Source organism: Aethalodelphis obliquidens, unplaced genomic scaffold (assembly GCF_003676395.1).
Source record: "Aethalodelphis obliquidens isolate GAN/ISIS:26980383/991018 unplaced genomic scaffold, ASM367639v1 scaffold2, whole genome shotgun sequence".
In the NCBI taxonomy this organism is placed as follows: Eukaryota; Metazoa; Chordata; class Mammalia; order Artiodactyla; family Delphinidae; genus Aethalodelphis; species Aethalodelphis obliquidens.
In genome coordinates this window covers 65,570,380-65,587,586 of record NW_020837946.1, presented here as the reverse complement: position 1 = coordinate 65,587,586, position 17,207 = coordinate 65,570,380, and the positions used below count along the sequence as shown (strand labels likewise).

The 17,207-nt window shown below is 35.9% G+C and overlaps 1 protein-coding gene and 1 long non-coding RNA gene across 3 annotated transcripts in view; one reads left to right on the top strand and one right to left on the bottom strand.

Annotated features, from left to right (window-relative positions):
• Positions 1 to 17,207, bottom strand: part of TTC21B (tetratricopeptide repeat domain 21B) — an 87,284-nt gene that overhangs the window by 54,378 nt on the left and 15,699 nt on the right. For both annotated transcript variants that reach the window (XM_027129334.1, XM_027129346.1), the window contains 8 exons: positions 15,103 to 15,187; positions 13,855 to 13,953; positions 12,249 to 12,441; positions 11,712 to 11,809; positions 11,199 to 11,399; positions 7,179 to 7,308; positions 3,257 to 3,414; positions 975 to 1,199 (listed from right to left, as the gene is read on the bottom strand). In XM_027129334.1, coding sequence (XP_026985135.1) covers positions 975 to 1,199; positions 3,257 to 3,414; positions 7,179 to 7,308; positions 11,199 to 11,399; positions 11,712 to 11,809; positions 12,249 to 12,441; positions 13,855 to 13,953; positions 15,103 to 15,187 — 1,189 coding nt within the window. The remainder of the gene's footprint in view (positions 1 to 974; positions 1,200 to 3,256; positions 3,415 to 7,178; positions 7,309 to 11,198; positions 11,400 to 11,711; positions 11,810 to 12,248; positions 12,442 to 13,854; positions 13,954 to 15,102; positions 15,188 to 17,207) is intronic.
• Positions 6,406 to 17,207, top strand: part of LOC113632329 (uncharacterized) — a 20,373-nt gene continuing 9,571 nt past the window's right edge. Inside the window, exons 1-2 of the long non-coding RNA XR_003437765.1 lie at positions 6,406 to 7,261; positions 9,303 to 9,443. This is a non-coding gene — a long non-coding RNA (uncharacterized LOC113632329). The remainder of the gene's footprint in view (positions 7,262 to 9,302; positions 9,444 to 17,207) is intronic.

Here is a 17,207-nt window from a genome sequence, read left to right as displayed (position 1 = left end):
TTAGAGATTTTAAAACATTCTGATTTAAGAAACGTTAAAATGTGAAAAAAACAGTGCATTTCAGAATCAACTATCTATAGTAGAATTGGTTCTTCTTATTAAGTGCATTTTACATTAATTTATTAGTGAACTGGAAATTCTTTGAGATTCGGCAAGTATCTGGACACAGTCTTCTTAATTTCCACTAAAATATGAAATAATGAAATAACTGATTAGCAACAGCTGCAACTTAAAAACCAAATATAAATGATGTTAAGTTCCTCATTTTCTACAAGGTTCTAACTCTTTCCTCAGAATTACATTTTTGTTTGCCTTCTTTCTACCTATCTATCCATCTACCTATCTATATTATTCTTTAAGTATTTGATTTTATGATCTATCTATCTGTATTTTTTAAAGTATTTGATTTTATGATTGTCCTGTTAGTTTAACAAAGCTATATTATTTCAGTGGTTCTTTTATTTTCTCAGCTATTAGAATTTCAGATTGGTACTTTAATTTTATTCCAGTAGTACATCTGTGTGTGTGTGTGTGTGTCTGTGTGTGTGTGTGTGTTTCTGTGTATGTGTGTGAGCCCTTTTAGGAATTCACAGAATTATAACTATATTATATTATTACATTTCATGATAGCCAAAGTAATCATACATATTATTATACACATTATATTAATACATACTACAGTACATCATATTACATTATATTATTACTCATATTACACATACAGTGTATATCTAGTATTACATCTCATGGTAGCCAATGTAAGTACACTGATAAATAAAGTCATCCCAGTACAAACTATGTCTAAATTCAGGGGCTATAGAAAGTAACATGATCTGGTGCTAAGTGATGAGAAATAAATTTTCTAAACTTTACCACTTGGTCAAGCGAATAATTTTAGCTTTTTCATTTCCTATGACTCTATATACTTGAATAACAAAGTTCAGATCTGAGCCACTGAATTACACTTGACCTACCTGTTCTCCATTTAAGCGGTGAACCTCTACCAACTCAAGAAAGACTGATAAACGATGGCTTGCATCGACTTCAGTTTTTCTGTATTTTGACTTTGAGGAAGTTCCAGTTCTCCTCATTCCTGGTAAACTCATTGCTATATGCAGGGTTTTAATTGCTTCTGCTATTTCTCCCATTTTCTTTTGTGACTGAGCTTTTATCAAATGATATAAAGGATATTCTCTCACCTGAAAAAATAATATTCAGAAATACTTCCTTGGAGTGTTTACAACATCAATACATAGTTTACAATCCATCAAATGTTATAATAATAGGATCTTTGAGGACAGTCTACCCTGTGATTGTATGCATGAGGTCTATTTCTGTCCTCTTACTCATGTTCTGATCATTTATTATATTAAATCAGAATTCAGATAACCTGACACTACCTAGTGTTCCGTTGGTTAACAAACAAGTTAAGTACTTCTACTATGAGAGGAAAGAAATTGCACACAAAGTTTATAAGGCTAGCAAATATATTCTAAGAAATTATTTTAGTTTTCAGGAAATGAATTCCTTTACCTCAGACTTCTCGTACTGAGATAAAGTTATCAGATTTCTACACAGTTTCTTTTATTTTCTAATTTTAAGATTAAAAATTTCAGGGCTTCCCTGGTGGCACAGTGGTTAAGAATCCACCTGTCGATGCAGGGGACACGAGTTTGAGCCCTGGTCCGGGAAGACCCCACATGCCGCAGAGCAACTAAGCCCGTGTGCCACAACTACTGAGCCTGCGGTCTAGAGCCCGCGAGCCACAACTACTGAAGGCCGTGCTCTGCAACAAGAGAAGCCACCGCACCGCAACGAAGAGTAGCCCCCTTGCTGCAACTAGAGAAAGCCCGCGCGCAACAAAGACCCATTGCAGCCAGAAGTAAATAAATTAAATAAACAAATAAACAAACAAATAAATAAATAATTTAAGATTAAAAATTTCAGGACACGTTAATCAAACATTGGTTTTACCCTTTGATACTACTCTGAAACACGTAGTAATGAATCTCCTGTCTTTATTTTGGGTATCAACAGCATATACAGAAAAAATAAAGAGAATGACAAAAGATGAGGAAGGAGTCAAAGGGAAGAAGATGGTCCAGAATGAGATGATGTGGCTGCCATCTAACCTCCAGTCCTCCTAATGCTGGGTTCTGAGCCGTAGCTGGGCATTGTGTTTACCTGTGGGCCTTGTGTAAGCAATCATGATTACGCTCTTCTCTCAGAGATTCTGATTCACTGGGTAGGGCACTGGCACTGGGGTCACAATGCACCACCAGTCTTGAGAACTACTGTCCTAAGAAGCAGGCATTATCTTCTGCAAACCTTGCCTGGAACTTGAATTCTCCAGTGTACTAAAGTGTTCTCACATCGAAGGGCTCAAGACACTGCCAACCAAAGCAAAAGTCTGAGGAGCTCCTCCTTGATTCCAGGTTGCTCAGGAAGCCCCTGAACCTAGGACTTTCCGTAATGCTCAGGGATATGAGATGTTCACACAGAATACCTTGGATAGAAATCTAGTGTGTTTATATCCTCAAACCACATACCAACTTTTAAAATGACTAGCTGTTCTCTGATGATGTATCTAAAAAGAAGTTATTAAACACCAAGGTCCAAGAAAGAAACAGGCAATAAAATAAAATCCTTATACATAAAAATATTTGGCACAATGCTCTACAGTGTACAATTATCTCTACATATTCATATTGCATTTAATGTTCACTATAATTGTAGGGTATTATTATATAAGTGTTCTAGAAAAGAAAACTGAGGTTCAGAGAGAGACAGGTGAAAAGACCAGACACTATCTCCAGGTCTTTTGTTGCCAAGTCCATATAGTTGTTTAACCACACCACAGTTGCCTCCATTTTTTTCTCCTACTGCTAATGAGTTCAAAATATTTTCCATTATCGGCTTCCCTGGTGGCGTAGTGGTTGAGAGTCTGCCTGCCGATGCAGGGGACACGGGTTCGTGCCCCGGTCCAGGAGGATCCCACATGCCGCGGAGCAGCTGGGCCCGTGAACCATGGCCGCTGAGCCTGTGCGTCCGGAGCCTGTGCTCCGCAACGGGAGCGGCCACAACAGTGAGAGGCCCGCGTACCGCAAAAAAAAAAAAAAAAAAAAAAATTTCCATTAATAATGCATTTATTAGCAAAATATTACAGGCTAAGAAACAAAATAGTTGAATATGTAAACATTTGCTAAAGGTTCAAGGAGGGTGATATGTCTTATCCACTTGAGTCTGGAACACTTACCTTAAAATTATAGCTCAGACAAAGTTCAAGAGACTGAGAACACAATTTGAATTTTTCCTGAGACAAATAAACCTGAGCCATCAGGAGATGAGCATCTGCATAGGAAGGACTGTGTTCTAGGCAATGCTGCAGATTATTATAAGCTGCTTCAATATCACCTAATGAGGAAACAAAGCACTATTATAATACAAAATGATCAAGAGGAAACCTGAGAGAACAGGGAGAAAAGTATTTAGTCTATGGATAGTTCTGGTGTTTGAACTTAAAAGTTCTCTGTTCGTAAGGCCTTAGCTTAACCTCTACCTGCACTAGTCAGTTTCTTTTTAATATGCATGAAAGAATATATCTAAAGCCAGGCCATCCCTTGGTCATAAGGAGCAAATAAGGAAAAGTATGTGAAAAAATCTGAAGCCCTTTAAATGTACCTGTATTCTCCTTGTCAAAAGAATATTTTTAATTTACAATTTCATTAAAATAAGTTATGTAAGACATAGAAATTTAAACAGAATGTTATAGTGCCACATCTAGGCTAGAAATTTTACTACTGTACAAAAAATAACCAAAAAAGGCATAAGGTTATATTCCAGGGGGTTAGAAATGTGAGTTACAGATTTAAAATGCCTTTAAATACTAACTGAAATATCAAATGTTTTGGAACCACAGGTATTGTACATCTGGAAGACTTTTTCTTTTATTGTAGTTGGTTTGCAATACTGTGTTAGTTTCAGGTATACAGCAGGATGATTCAGCATTTTGGCAGATTATATTCCATTATAGGTTAGTAAGTACATCTGGGAATCTTAAAATAGAAGGATATGATCAAGATGAAAGTGAACAGAATATTGGAATCTACCTTGGGCTGACAGATAAGGTAGAAGAGGCTCTTCAGAGAAACAACAGCACAGACTCTAGGTGCTAGAAGTTTCGTGATGTCACCCACACTGATTTGCATTTAGCCGTCTCATAAACTGGCCTTAAGTAGGTGTAGCTAGGCCAGCTCCCCATGTAACTCTGCTAAGGTATCCGTTCAATTACTCTCTGTAACCTTACCTAACACCTTAACAGACAAAGTAAGGCTAACAGTCAGGCCTTCAGTTCCCAAACGCTCAACTTTCTTCTAACAGAAATCCATTTAAACAGAAAACGCTTTCTTAGAGACAGAGGATTAATGAACAATAATTTAGCTGGGGTAGCACAATAACTTATTAAATACAGTGTCTAAATGTGTCAGTTAACCATCAAGCATAATAAACATTAGATTCTTTTTCACTGTGATACAATCCAACACTCAGAACTGTGCAGACAAAAGAAGAAGGGAAGATTAAGCATAATAAATTTGCATGCAAATTGCCACCCCCATATTCTTTTAGGAAGGAGGAGGATTAAGGAGATAACTTGAAAAAAGAGGTTATTACTAAGTGGAGAGAGTACACAGAAAAGAATTAGGGTTTGCAAATAAGAGACTGGAAAAAACAATGAGGACTGTATGAATAACTGAAATCATAATCTTTTTTGTTTCTTCTAAAGGTAAGGAGGAAGAATATGTCCGGTTAGCTTCAGGAGGCCACTAAGTATTTCAATGGAGAAACGGGTCATCACTGTTGGGAAAAAACGGGCCATAAAAACAAAGATCACATCAATATCACATTCTTATCTAAGAGCGGCCCAATTTCTCTTGAGAGAAAAATGGAAGAAATTTCTGTCCTGCAGTTCTGCCTTTGTCAGGTCCTATGTAATAAAGAATTTGGCTGGTCTTTATCCCAGGGAGATAGGGAGACAGGGAGACAGTTCCCAGGACACAGTCTCTAAATCTTGGAATTTCCCAAGCAATAGGAGAATCTTTGTTATTCATGGTGGGCCCTGAGAGCTTATGCTAATGATGTGACTCACGATGGTGGCTGGCCATGCCAGAAAGACCAACCCTGTGACTAGAAGGGTAGGGCTTTGAGCCACCTATAATCAGCCTAACCTAGGGAGAGGGGAGCTGGAGACTGACTTCAATCACATGGCCAAAGATTCAGTCGATGTCTATGTAATAAAACCCTAATAAAACTCTGGATACCGAACCTTGGGTGAGTTCTCTTGGTTGCTAATGTTCCACAGGTGTCGTCATTGATTTGTCGGGAAGTTGATGTGTCCTGACTCCACAGGGAGAGGACAACGGAAGCTCCACATCTGGGACCCTCCCAGACCTCATCCTCTGCATCTCTTCCTTTTGCTGGTTTGGATGACTTTCAAATTTCAGTTTGCTATCATAACACTCTAATCCTAGATATAGTGCTTTCCTGAGTTCTATGAGTCTTTCTAGTGAATTATCGAACCTGAAGGGAATCATAAGAACCCTTAAATTAGTAGCAAGCTGGTCAGAAGTGCAGGAGGCCCTGGGAACCCCTGAACTTGTGGCTATCTAAAATGAGGGCAGTATGATGGAGAATTGTGCCCTTAACCTGTGAAGTTTAGCCCAACTCCAGGTAGTTGGTGCCGGAAGTCACTGCAGTTGGCAATTTAGCAAGAATACTGCTATTCAGACACGTGCCACCACTGTTTCACATTATTTCAGGCTGCTCTTTTTAAAAATGGGGTTAATATACAAGAGTTTCCTTCCTAAGACTTTGGCAATTAACTATTACTCTATTGAAACGGATTTGTATCAAAATTCAAAATAAATAATGAGTGTTTACAAATTAATCACAGAACTCAAAGTCCCAGTTTGATCACCTAGTAGGTGATACCGGTTCTAACTGGGAAGAAAGTAGAAATACGATGTGGCTCAACAGAACTCAATCAGAGAAGGTAATAGAGAGTCACTTCTTACAACTAGAGTATTTTAGAAGTGAAACAAGCTTTTGTGATCATTTGGTTCTCTTTTTAAAACAGTTAAAGGGACTTGCCTTGCGGCACAGCGGTTAAGAATCTGCCTGCCAATGCAGGGGTCACGGGTTCGAGTCCTGGTGCGGGAAGATCCCACATGCCGTGGAGCAACCAAGCCCGTGCGCCACAACTACTGAAGCCCGCAGGCCTAAAGCCCGTGCTCCGCAACAAGAGAAGCCACCACAATGAGAAGCCCGCGCACCACAACGAAGAGTAGGCCCCGCTCGCTGCAACTAGAGAAAACCCGCGCACAGCAGCGAAGACCCAATGCAGCCAAAAATAAATAAATAAATAAATTTATTTTTAAAAAACCCCAAAAACAGTTAAAACAAAGCCAAAAAATTAGTAAGGTCAAACTCTTAACTCGTTCCATTATGTACAAGAAGTAACTGTTAACGATAATGAACACCTTGAAGTTGGTTTCTGTCCTATAGGACTTTACAAACTTAACTTACTTTGCATAGCATTCAGCCAGCAAAGATACATACCTAAGTACCATATGATGGTCTACTTTTATATATATTGTCATACATATGTTTGTGTCCTAAAAATCTAAGGTTGTAACTGAGGATATTTTTTTAAAGCTATGTATAACCAATCACAGAAACTAAATAGAAATTAATCAATGAATTTCTTACGGGCCTGAAACCCGGTGAACATCACATTTGATCATGCCAATGAGTCAACCATTATAATCTGTTCAAAGGAGAGATTAAAGACTATAAATTATACTGCCAGGACCTAGTACCACCTGACGGACATTTTTTAAGTGGTAGAACTGTATTTTCCCAGACATTCACTTGAACCACAGAAGTTTATAGTAATTTTTTAAAGAATTAAATAGTAAAGAAAGTTATGCAGTTTTATTTTGGATAAAAATTACTTATCTGTGCACACGTAAAAGGTACATTTTACGTGACTATTCTATGAAGACTATTCTATGTGACTATTTTATGTGACTATTCATACAAGGAGTTCTTTGTTTGTTTATACTAGTTCTTATCAACATCAGAATATAAAGGTTATTTTAAGATTTTAATGTATATCTTACCTGACAAATATTTCACTTTTGCTATTAGGAAGACAGCTTGCAGAAGACCGGGAACAGTTCTTACTATAGTCTCCAGGATTGAGGTACAACGTCTGAGAAGTGGAGAAAGAGGTTGCCCAGGACTTGCAGGCTAAACAAATCAGATCATTTTTTATAGGTTTATAATAGTATTTAGCTAAAAATAAACACATATTAATTGTAATGTGAAGAGCAAAAATCACATATTTTTCTAAAATTTGTCTTATTCTATTTATTGCCCAATATTTTTACTATGACTGGACTAATACTAATTTATCTCCCTGGGATCTATGAACAGACTATATAAATGATGGCTTTTGCTCAGCAAAATAACTGTGAAATTATTATACAGTTACTAATTTGATAACATATGAAATGAGCATATCTGTTTAAACTCTGTCAAGAAAACATATCTGTTCAAAGGAACGATAACGAGAGGTAGAGTTTCTTGCTGGAATTGAGAGTCAAGGCAATGCGAGTTCTAACTCTAAACCTGCCTTGTGATTTACTCAGTTGAGTAACTTGCACCACCCCCTAAAATACTGTAAGGTCAGTTTCTAGAGAATTCAGATTTCATCATTCTAGCAAAAGTCCGAAGGTTGAACACTCACGTATACTACACCAAATGTCTCATACCTTCATATTCCCCACTTTTCCGCCTGGCATGTTGTAGGCCTTCAAATTTTTTTTCTCTTTTTATTAATAGTGAATACGATAACTAAAGCAGTACTAGACCACTTTTTTATTCTTTTAATGGCTGTCTATTCAACCCACCTTTATCCAGTGGTTATTCACTCACAATTTAGAAATGTGATATTAGAGTTTAAATATCAAATGTTCATTCTCCCTGCTTTGCCTTACTAATACTCCTTCCTTTATCTGAAGGGTGATCCTCCCATCCCCCCAATCTTACACTCCACATACACAGATTCTTAACTGGAGCACCGCCTCTTACTGACAGTCACTCCTATGAAGAGCCACTTTACTAACAAGAAAGTGTGGTATGTTCTCACTATGTTGAGGCATCAAAAAAATGTGTGCTCAAAAGGATTTTCAGAGTATAAAACTACTGATGCCTAGAATACTTCAACTTCTTGAAATTTCTATAGTGCTTATAATCTATATAATAATTCAGCATTCTTTGTCTTATACAGTTTTATAGTAGTTTCATATTTAGTTTTGCCTCTCTTATAGGGCTAAGGGTCTTATGTGTCTCAAAGATCAGACTTTTTTTTTTGACATTTGATCCATTTTATTTACTTATTTTTTAACATCTTTATTGGAGTATAATTGCTTTACAATGTTGTATTAGTTTCTGCTTTATAACAAAGTGAATCAGTTATACATCTCTTCCCTCTTGCGTCTCCCTCCCACCCTCCCTATCCCACCCCTCTAGGTGGTCACAAAGCACCGAGCTGATCTCCCTGTGCTATGCGGCTGCTTCCCACTAGCTATCTATTTTACGTTTGGTAGTGTATATATGTCAATGTCACTCTCTCACTTTGTCACAGCTTACCCTTCCCCCTCCCCATATCCTCAAGTCCATTCTCTAGTAGGTCTGTGTCTTTAATCCTGTTTTACCCCTAGGTTCTTCATGACCTTTTTTTTTTCTTAGATTCCATATATATGTGTTAGCATACGGTATTTGTTTTTCTCTTTCTGACTTACTTCACTCTGTATGACAGACTCACACAGTAATGGGTACAGAGTATATTCTTAAAACATTTATTTCTTCAGTGTAACTGAAAATAATGAAAGCATAGGTAAAAGGGTGAAGTTCTGATAATGTTCTCTGCCAATTGCTAAGAATTACTCATTGTTTTTTACTGTAATTTCACAGTGAATCACAGAAAAAAAACAGGACTTATATGGATAATCTCTAAGATAATATGTTTGATTTTAGAAAGTATATATATAAAAGGGCCAAAGTAGAAACGGAGCTGGAGAGACAAGTCTGCCTTTCTGATATTTCCCCAGGAAAACAGCATTTTAAATGCTAATTAGATTCTTATCATGCTGATGAAGGTTATATTATGGAAAAATAGGATGTCTGTGGACTAGGGACCCAACTACCATTTAACACGTTATTTCTTGCTCCTTGTACAGTTTACTCTCGGCAGAGCTGCCAGAAGACTCCTTTTAAAATGCTGAACTGGATCATGCTGGAAGCCTTCTGGTGGCTCCCCACTGTACTCAGAACTGAAGCCAGAGAAGTTACCACACTGGTCTCTGTGCTGAGACCTCACGGTGACTACTCCCCAACTCCTCACACTGTCCTGGGCACACTCATCTCTGTGTCCCTTTGGGCCACCTGCACAACGGCTCCCTTTGCCTGAAACACTCTATACCATATTCCCACAACCTTCAAGTTTTTGTTCAAATTTTCCCATCTTAATGAGGCCTACCCAGACCACCTTATCTAAAATTACTACCCATTCTGCCCTGTTCTGTTATTTTCTTCTGTGATATTCAAACATACTACATGATTGACTTAATTATATTATGTATCCTCCTGCTAGTACTCATGTTTCAAGAAGGCAAGGGTTGTAGTTTGTTTTTACAAACTATTTCCCCAGCTCTGAGCAACACACTGGTGCAAGCATTTGTTGAATGAAATCTAAATACTGCATGAGTACTGAAAAATGCTTTCGAACTCCTTGGCAACTGAAAACAGATCACGACTGAGACTGAGATCAATCCCAGGTGTGATTCCAGACGGATTAGTTGAAAAAAAATAGGTCATCAAAGTCTGGAAAAGGACATGATGGTCAATGAAAGGCAGCATGAGTTCCCTAAGGGAAGGTCATGAACAGTTACTGAAGTTCATTTACAGTTACTGAAGCTGTAAATCAGAGAGAATGCTAAAAACTATGCTTTTAGGAATTAAGTATTTGCTAGTGCCCGTCACGATATCCCTGTGTTGAGTTGTGAGTTGAGTATAATAAAGTCAAGTCATCTGCTTACTGTCTGTAGTAAGAGTGTTGACTAATGGATCCACACTAACTGGGAATGAACTCCCTGGCAACAAAACAGAGGGCTCCATTCTTTGTTCTACTCAGAGCTAGACAGGCAGATGACAATCAGGATCCAAAAGGACAAGGTAATCTGGAATTATGGGATAAATCTGGAGAGAGAAAATTTCACAGGGATAAATGTAGAGTCCTACACTTGGGTCCACAGTTATAGCGAATAACCAATCTAAGGACTTCAGTTAACAGTTAATTCAATAGGGGTCGATAATGTAACGTGATTCACAAAAAGGAAGCTAGATGGACATCCAGAATTAGGGAGCAGAGAATCTCTTCTAAGTCTTGCAGTCCAAATCCGTATTTGGAAGAGTGAGCTTAATGAGGCACTGATCAAATGAAAAACATCCTCAGGCTTACAACCAGCGTGCTCAAACTATGTCATGAAAAAAGAAATGGCTGGAAACCTGGAATTGTTTAGAGGAACATGAAAACTAATTTCCAAAATCTGAAGGTGTGTTTTATGAATGAGGAATGGTCCTTGCCTAGACTAAGTAGCTAGACTTGCTCCATGTCACTCCAGAGCAGAAGAAGGACCGATAAACGGGTGAATTTTGTAATATAAAGTGAAGTCTGACTTAACATAGGAAATACAGTCTAATAATCACAGTTATACAATACGAACTGCATCTCTGAGTGCATCCAGAGATGGGGTGGGCACTTAATGAGGATGTTGTGGAGTAGATTCAAATACAAGGTGGGTGTCTGAATTAAATGACTTCTAATACTTTGTTTAAATTTAAGATTTTAAGATTTTATGAATTACAAATGAATGTTTGTAAACCAACACATTTATTAGTTGATAGTAGTCATTACTGTAAATAGTTTCATTAAAAATTATTTCACCTAATATAGATACAAATGCTTCCATTTTAAGATGCCGATTATAGTCTAACATGTAGAACATCGTTTATTAGCATCTTTTATAAAACACCATGTAAATGCATCCTTGAAAATAAGTCCCAGAATTACTTACCTGCAATGGACAGAAATTCAGATATTCTGTAATAATTTCTAGCAAGAAATCAGGATTTAACTTCTCAAAATACTGTATGCCAAGAGGTAAATCTTCTAAGTGTGAAAGATGAGTGTCTAGGACATCATTTAACAAATTAATAACTTCTTCTTGTCGTTTATTTTTCTTCATAGCGAGAACTGCATGTAAATAGGTTAATTCCTGGAAAATAGGTAGTTTTCATAAATTACTCCATGCAGTTATAAAGCCATTTATTTCTACTTAGATTTCAAAAGTATATGAAGTGCTGTTTATGTACAGCATTTGTTCAAACTTAAATATTAGCTTGGATGGATTTTTAGAATCTTAAGTCTAATTATGCACGGAGGTAAATTAATAAATGTAATTACATATTAAAATTAGTGTACAATAGTCCTCTAAAACCATCACTAAATATTAAGACATTAAAAATTTCATATTTTATAAATAGTAGCTAGGATCTACCATCTGATAAAATAAAATAAAATACTATACCGCCGATTTTCCAATAGACTGCTGAATTTCACTAAGGAATTCTAACTGCTGATCTGCCTCCTGTAGTTGCCCTTCTATTAATTGACATTGGATAAATCCTAAAAACAAAAAGACAGAAATGGTAAAAATCCACATCATTTCACGCACGTACACTTCAAGCTAACACAAACAACATTAATTAAACAAGATTTTTTTTGCCATAATACATCTAAGTTTTAGATTTAAAAACAAAGACAGAAAGAAGAAAAAGAGTGAAAGAAAAGAAAATGGGTAGCTTTGTACCCACAGAAAATCAGTTACTACGGTATTCATAATTTATGTGAATTATCTCATAAAAATCTATTCTCTTAAGATAATATTTAAGAAGTAAAAATTTTATTCTTAAAGGTACATGATATTTTTTTCTGTTGTAGACAGTGGAGAACAGTTTAATTTTAGAAAACCATAAAATATGTCTTTTCTTCTTTAATGGCAGGTATGAAAAGCAATCATTACTTGCATCTGTATGAGAATCACTCATAGATATGGTTGTCATACCAATTAGTGCAGAGACACTGGTTTCATCTAGTGTCATGGCAGTCTTATACCACTTCAATGCCTCTTTAACTTTCCCCTGTAAAATCATTTGGTATCCAAGTTCTGTAGCAAATTCTGATTGCTGAGGAGTTAAACTAAAAGCTCTCTCTAGTAATGTTTGGGTTTTTTGAAGAATCAGTTGACTACGTCCACACTAAGAAGAAAAAAAAATTTAAGTTAGATTAAAACACTTCTACTCGGAAGAATTCATTTTTTCTAAATGTACATATAAATAATTTTTATTTCACAGATTCAGAATGTAGGAAGAATATAAAATAATTTCATAAAGAAAAATAAAACTACTCCATTTACTATCTAGACAGTGCAGCAAGAGTTCATATCCTATCAGAACTTAACCTTATGAGTAATGCTTTTAAAAAACAGCTATCTTGAAAAGTTTACTGCTTCTAATGATGCTGCACAAGCAAAATTTTCAGAGCTCTTTTTTCAAACTGTCTCATGATTGTCCTATAATCAGAAAAGAAAATCATTACTTTAAGGTTTTATATATATTTATGTGTGTGTATATATATGTGTGTGTATATCTAGAGTAATATAGAGAAACATATATATATATATTTTATTGAATATATATATTTTTATTGAATCAAAAGCTAGGACAAGGATCTGCTTTACCCCTAAAGACAAGTATACCACCAGTGAGAACCACACCTTAGAATCTTTTTGAAAAAAAGCCTTCAAAAATATTTCAAGAAATGGCAATGCTGTCAGAATAAGTATATACTTTTTGAACATAACAAGTTTGAAGAGTTGTTACTTACTAAATTGTTTGATTTGTTGTAAAGTAATAAAAACCACGTGTCTGGCAGTAGGTAAATAAAAAAAGTAAATACCCCCCCTTAACTCAAACTTCCATAATAATGGGGCGGCGGGGCAGGGACAGTTCCTCTAAATTTCACGTGATCTGACAATCTTTGTTTTTAAATAAGAGAATTCAGTTTATTCATGTCATTTAACAATTAATATCCTTGATTATTTTCTTTCAAATTTATTTTAATAATTATTTTATTTACTGTGTCTCCTTTCCTTATTTATATTTTTCTAGTTTAGTTAACTTTTTAATCCTCTCATTTCTTGTAGTGATTTTAAAATTCTGCTGTATTTTTCCATTCCATTCCCAACTACCTTTTTACTGGGTGCTTGTAATAAAATCATTTCTTTATTATTATAAAAAAAATAAGATAGCAACCACTTCCCCCACCCAAATAGCCTATTACCCACTTTACAACGTTCAAAAAATAGTTTTAAAAACATAAAACAAAGAACAACCCTAGCCGTAAATCCTACGCTCTGATTCCATTTCCTTTGTCTGGAAGGCACTTCCCTATCCTTAAAGGATTCACGGGTACCACTTCCTCCATGATACCTCCATGATGGCTTCTGATAGCTGGAAACTGTATCTCTTCTGAACTACCTTAAGAATGTATCACATATTTATAGACACATCACATTTTCACTCTAGGTCATGTGCTTTTTGGTGCCTCAACATTTGTGACTAATTTTATATTTCCAGCTACAAATAACAGAGCTCTGTTGGCACTCTTACAGTTCTGCTGAAGGCTATTGTGATATTATAAAAAAGTTGAGCATTCTGTGGTTCCATGGCATCTAGTGCATTTCCTAAGTTTTCCAGCTTGGCGGCAGCCTAAAACAAAAAGTATTCAGTATTATTTAAAAATAAACTAAGAATAAAAGAACATAATACATGACATGTACACTAATAAATATTATTATTAATATTTAAAAAGATCTTTGCTTTTATAAAGTCCCCTTCTTCCAATGAAATCTTATACGTTGCAAGAGGATAAAAGGCCCTTTTCTAAAAAGTTGAATAATTATAAATAAATAACTGCATTTTAAAATGTGTTTCCTTAATAATTGTTATTGAATGGAAACTTTTGGGTTTCCTAAGGGTGGGTAAAGATACCCATAATATTCAATTAACTATACATGCCAAGCTCCCTCTCCAATAATTAATTCATAACACACGAGATATGAATGATAACATATTTACAAACATTACTATAATATGAGATCAGTCCTTGGATTACCTATATATCCTGGTTTATATTTAAAATATTTTCTAGAACAGAAAAATCAGATACTTGACATAAATAATTTCAATGCCTGAAAAATTTACTGAAGAGTTGCTCCTCTAAGATTCTTCTAGTATTTACTGAAGTATTTACTAGGTACTATCATATTATCCAATTTAACCAGACTAAATACCAGTCTAAATCTATCACTTGTTATAATACTATTTACTTCAGACTGGATTTTGGCATTCCATAATCTAGTATACAGTCAATGTGTTCACTAGCAGAGAAAACATGTGCCTTATAAGGTCCAATGGGATTTCATCCTAATTTAACTTATGCATCCCATTTAACTTATGCAATGGGATTTCATCCTAATTTAACTTATGCAAACTCAATAAAATTGTAAAAGTACTATGAATTATATTTTGTGTATGTTCTCTTCCATACCCAGCATCACTTGTTACATTAATCATATATATTACTGCACATGAGTTTTACATAGAAACAGCACGTGCTGTAGTTAATAATTTTAAAAGTTTTCATAGGTAATTTTAACTATATGATATTTTTGCTTTACTAGGTGATTTAACAAACCCACCTCTTTGTTAAGGTATATTTCTAGGAATCAACTAAAAACTACCATGTCATACATTCTAAAACAGCACTTCAAGGCACTTTTGTATGTGCATGTGTGTGTGTAACTAAATACATATTTAGTATAGGAAACATAAATATAATAGTACAATACAACTTACCTTCTCTATATCCCCCTCCCTACACAAATAGTAAAGGGCCATCATTCTTAGTGCTTCCACATTTTGATTATCTTGCAGCATTAACCTGCAAAAAAAATTTCAGGTAATGTCATGTATTTTTATTTGATGCCTTGAAAACTTGGTTTGCTTATTATTCCACTGCTTAAATAAGTAATTTTAATTAGTAAAGTGACATCTCCTTTATGAAAATTATCAATCTCATTATTTAAACCCCAAAGAATCTCTGGATCTTAATTTTGATATGTTTACAAAAGATATGAATACATTCTACCATACTCAACAGTATATTAAAAGAATAATTCACCCTGACCACACAGATTTATTACAAGAATTCCAGGAATGTAAAGATGGGCTGAATATCAAAAACTCTATTAATGGAATTCACAACATTAAAATAGATCCAATGTGGTAAAAATAAATTAGAAAATGTTATTAAAAAATCCTTTTAATAATAGGAACAAAAACAAAACTTAGTAAGAAATATGCAAAAGCTATAGAAATTCCTATAAAACTTTATCAAGGGTATTCAGAAACGGAACTGAATAAATGGGGTAACACACTAGGTTTCTTATCATGCATGGTGTGCTATGTTGAATTGTTAGCTCCAGCTTTTTCACTCTCCCTGATTACATGCTTTCTGCCATGTAACTGAGCAGTTCCCCCTAGAAATGCTGGCTTGTGCCTCACTGCCCCCAACGATAAACGTGGACATTTTTCTTGGCCAATGGGATGTGGACAGGAATGGCGGTGTGCCACGCCTGTTTCAGAGGCATCGCATATTTCTGCTTGTCCTCTGCAACTCTGCTATCATCATAAGAAGGGCATCCTCTAGGTAGCTGGTGTTCTTTGGCTGGAGCCCAGTGAAGAACACCCTTCGAGTGGACCAGAGTCCAAACTGCAATGAGGTGCCACGCCCTCCCAGCTGGATCTGAAACTTGAAGCAGAGTCCCAGACACACATCTGGACCGGGTCAGTGACCCTAGATGACCCACACCAAAGTACAAATTAGTGCACAGTATCACATGCCCCGAGATGTGTGGTTGTTTCCTGTAGATCAATAGCTACCTAATGATAATACTCATTTGGGGTTAAAAATATTCTCCCCAAATAATCTACAGACTTAATGCAATTCAACCCAATATCTTATAGTTTTTTGTTATTTTTAAACAAGTTATTCTGATAGTCAACTGCAAAAGAAGGGCCAAAAAAGCTATCAAAAAAGAAACATGATGGAGAACTTCCCCTAAAAGATGTAAAAATCCATTAGAAATATAGGAAAGAACAGATCCCGTTAAAAAGAAAAAAAGAACCAGTCAATATACAGAAAAAAGAATAGCTTTTAGCATAAAAAAGATGCTCAATGGCAACATGATCAAGGAAATGAAAATAAAAATAAGTTACCATTCTTATTCTACCAGATTGTTTAAAAAACAAATAAAAAACCTCACCTTGACAATAGCCAGAACTGGTAAGGATGGGGGGTGGGCATGCAATATACTACTAATGAGAATCTTAGTATAATTTCTTACAAGAACAATTTGGCAGCATTTATCAAAATGTCAAATGTGTATACCTGAGGCAGAGGCTGCAATCTCTCCTCAAGTCCACCCTCCCCTTACTTGCTTGGGCTCAGGGCTAGCCAGCACTTCTCCACAGGTAGCCATGGCCAATGTGAGAGGAAGCAGTATATGGCATTTCTGGGCCTGGGCTTTTGAGAAAAATGGGATGACTCCTCTACACTCTTTCCCTTTTACCAGCTGGACACCGATGTCATGAGGTTTTAGGAAATGGCAGAGTTGCAAGATGGAGAGCTTTGGTCCCTTGAAGACAGTGTGGAAGAAGGCTGCCTGATCAAATCTTACACCCACTCAAAACAGTTACATGTGACCAAAACACAAGCTCACTGTGTTAAAACATATGTTTGGATCTACTTTTTATAGGAGCTTAGCTTACCCTAAAAAAATATAATTCCCTTTAAATTAGTAATCCCTCATTTGGGAAACCATCCTTCAGAAATACTCCTATATGTGTATAAAGGTGTGTGTGTGTGTGTGTGTGTGTGTGTGTGTGTGTGTGTGTGTGTG